The sequence below is a fragment of the Nicotiana sylvestris genome, chromosome 1 (assembly GCF_000393655.2).
Source record: "Nicotiana sylvestris chromosome 1, ASM39365v2, whole genome shotgun sequence".
Taxonomy (NCBI): domain Eukaryota; kingdom Viridiplantae; phylum Streptophyta; class Magnoliopsida; order Solanales; family Solanaceae; genus Nicotiana; species Nicotiana sylvestris.
Genome location: NC_091057.1, coordinates 129,963,020 through 129,965,561, shown reverse-complemented (window position 1 = coordinate 129,965,561; position 2,542 = coordinate 129,963,020). Strand labels below are relative to the sequence as shown.

The window sequence follows — 2,542 nt, the reverse complement described above, 5'->3', positions numbered from 1 at the left end:
AAATGACAGTCTATTTCTATATATTTTGTTCTTTCATGATAGACTGGGTTGGCTGCTATTTGAATAGTAGCTTTGTTGTCGCAAAAGATAGTAACTGGCTGATCAACTTTTACATCAATCTCTTTCATTAACCCCAGTAGCCATGTTAATTCAGCAACAGTAGATGCTAGGCTTCTGTATTCTGCTTCAGCAGAACTTCTGGAAATTGTAGTTTGCTTCTTGGACTTCCATGAAATCAGTGACTCTCTTATTTTGATTAGATATCCTGTGACTGATTTTCTGGTGTATGGACAAGCTGCCCAATCAGCATCACAATAAGCTGTAACTGTTTCATTATTATTTCTAGATAGAAGAATGCCTTGGCCTGGTTGACTTTTGATATATCTCACAATTTGCAATGCAGCTTCTATGTGAGACTTTTTTGGTTGTTGTATGTATTGGATGAGTGTCTAAACACTATAGGATATATCTGGCCTAGTAACAGTTAAGTACAAAAGCTTACCTATGAGTCTTTGATAGCTGCTTTGATCTGCTAGTACTTCATCTTCTGTTAGATTATCTTTGCAGAAATGTTCATCAAACTCTCTTGTTGTGAGTTTTATGTTTGAGTCCATAGGTGTGTTAATAGGTTTAGATGCTGCTAATCCAAGTTCTGATATAAGTTCCAAAGAGTACTTTCTCTGATGCATCAGAATCCCTTCCTTTGATCTTGCAAACTCTATTCCAAGGAAATATTTTAGTTCCCCTAGATCCTTCATTTTGAAAGTCTGTTATAGAGCTTCTTTAGTATCTTGTATCAGTTTTAGATTGTCTCCTGCTAGAAGCATATCATCTACATATACCAATACTACTATATTTCCACTATCAGTTTTCTTCACAAATAAAGAATGATCAAATGGACTCTGTTTGAACGGGAACTTCAATAAAGCTTCTGTCAACTTTGAGTTCCATTGCCTTGGTGATTGCTTAAGTCCATACAAGGATTTTTTGAGTCTGCATACAGATTTATACTCCCCCGACTCTTAAATCCTTGTGGTAGATCCATGTAAATCTCATCATGGAGATCACCATGCAGAAATGCATTGTATACATCCATTTGATGTACTTGCTATTTTCTAGAGGCTGCAATTGCTAGAACGGTCCTTACTGTTACCATTTTAATAACAGGAGAGAAAGTTTCCTGATAATCTATACCTTCTCTTTGACTGTAGCCTTTGTCTACAAGCATAGCTTTGAATCTTTCTATCTCCCATGTAGCTTTGTACTTGATTTTGTATATCCATTTACACCATATATGTGTTTTTCCTTCTGGTAAAGAAACAACTTCCCATGTGTGATTGCTTTCCAGAGCTTTAATTTCTAATTTCATTGCATCAACCCATCTAGGATCTCTAATTGCTTCTGCCAGGAGTTAGGTTCTGTTGTTTCAGAGAAAGTAGAGATGTAAGCTTGATATTTAGGTGAAATATTCTCATAAGATATATACTTAGATATAGGATAGGTAACATCATGATATACATTCAGGGAGACAAAATCCTTCATCCATATAGGAGGATGTTTTTCTCTATCAGTTCTTCTAGTAGTGTTGATCTGTTGAATCTGTTTGTGAGCACGTGATTTTTGCCGTACGAAAAACTACTCCAAAATAAATCAAAAAAGTAAAATAAATTTCTTTTACTGTGTAATTCTTGAATTTGCGTGGTGTTAAATATTTGTGTTATGTCAGTAAATGTTTACTTTGTCATAATAAATTGAAAATTAAAAATAAAATAAAAAATATGTTTCATGCATATCTAGGATTTAATTATGCATTTAATAATTGATTCAAAACAAAATCACAAAAAATATGCATTTTTATTTTTTCGTCATATTAATTGTGTCATTGTATGATTAATGTTTTATCTACGTGTTAATGGTTATTAAAAGATAATTAGTATTATTATTATGATAATTTTGTTTTTATTATTTTAATTAGGAATTTAATAATTAGGAATTTAATTAGGAAATTAAAAGAAGTAGAAATTAAGTGGGTAAAATGGATCTGGGCCAAAATCCTAAACAAAAAAATCAGGCCCAAACCATTTTTAACCCCCCCACAGCCCAATCTAGGCAGCCCAGGTCTGGTCCAAACCAGACGAGCCAAAACGATAGCGTTTGGTCGTGGCTTCTCGGGGACCGTTGGATCAAATCCAACCAACGGTCAAGATCTCACCCCCTTACCCGTAACCCGTAACCCGACCCATTGACCCGATTCAGTCCGACCCCAACGTTAAACCAAACGACGTCGTTTGGTTAAGTGAGATGATCCTAACCGTGAATCTTACTTGATCGGACGGACAAGATCAATCCACCCCTCCCCTATATAAGTTCCAGACCCCTACCCCGACCCCCTAACTAAACACCCCCCTTCCTTACTATTCATCATCGTCCCCAAACCCCCACTCCTAACCCTAGCCGCCCTAGTATCCCACCGCCTGAAATCCGGCGGCATCAACGCCGCCGGTCACCAAAATAACACCCTAGAATCCCCTGAACATCCTCT

The 2,542-nt window shown here is 36.5% G+C and overlaps 1 protein-coding gene across 1 annotated transcript; it reads right to left on the bottom strand.

Annotated features, from left to right (window-relative positions):
* Window positions 1-770: 770 nt before the first annotated feature.
* Window positions 771-1,369, bottom strand: LOC138874527 (uncharacterized mitochondrial protein AtMg00820-like). Its single transcript, XM_070153110.1, has 2 exons — window positions 1,154-1,369; window positions 771-965 (listed from the first exon to the last, which is right to left on the bottom strand). The coding sequence occupies exons 1-2, from the start codon at window positions 1,367-1,369 to the stop codon at window positions 771-773; spliced, it is 411 nt and encodes a 136-aa protein (XP_070009211.1).
* Between the last annotated feature and the right edge of the window lie 1,173 nt (window positions 1,370-2,542).

Coding starts and splice junctions, on each gene's coding strand:
- LOC138874527 (XM_070153110.1), bottom strand. CDS start 1,369: ATGAAATTAGAAATTAAAGCTCTGGAAAGCAATCACACATGGGAAGTT. Junction 966..1,153: donor TCTCTCCTGTTATTAAAATG/GTAACAGTAAGG, acceptor TATGGACTTAAG/CAATCACCAAGGCAATGGAA.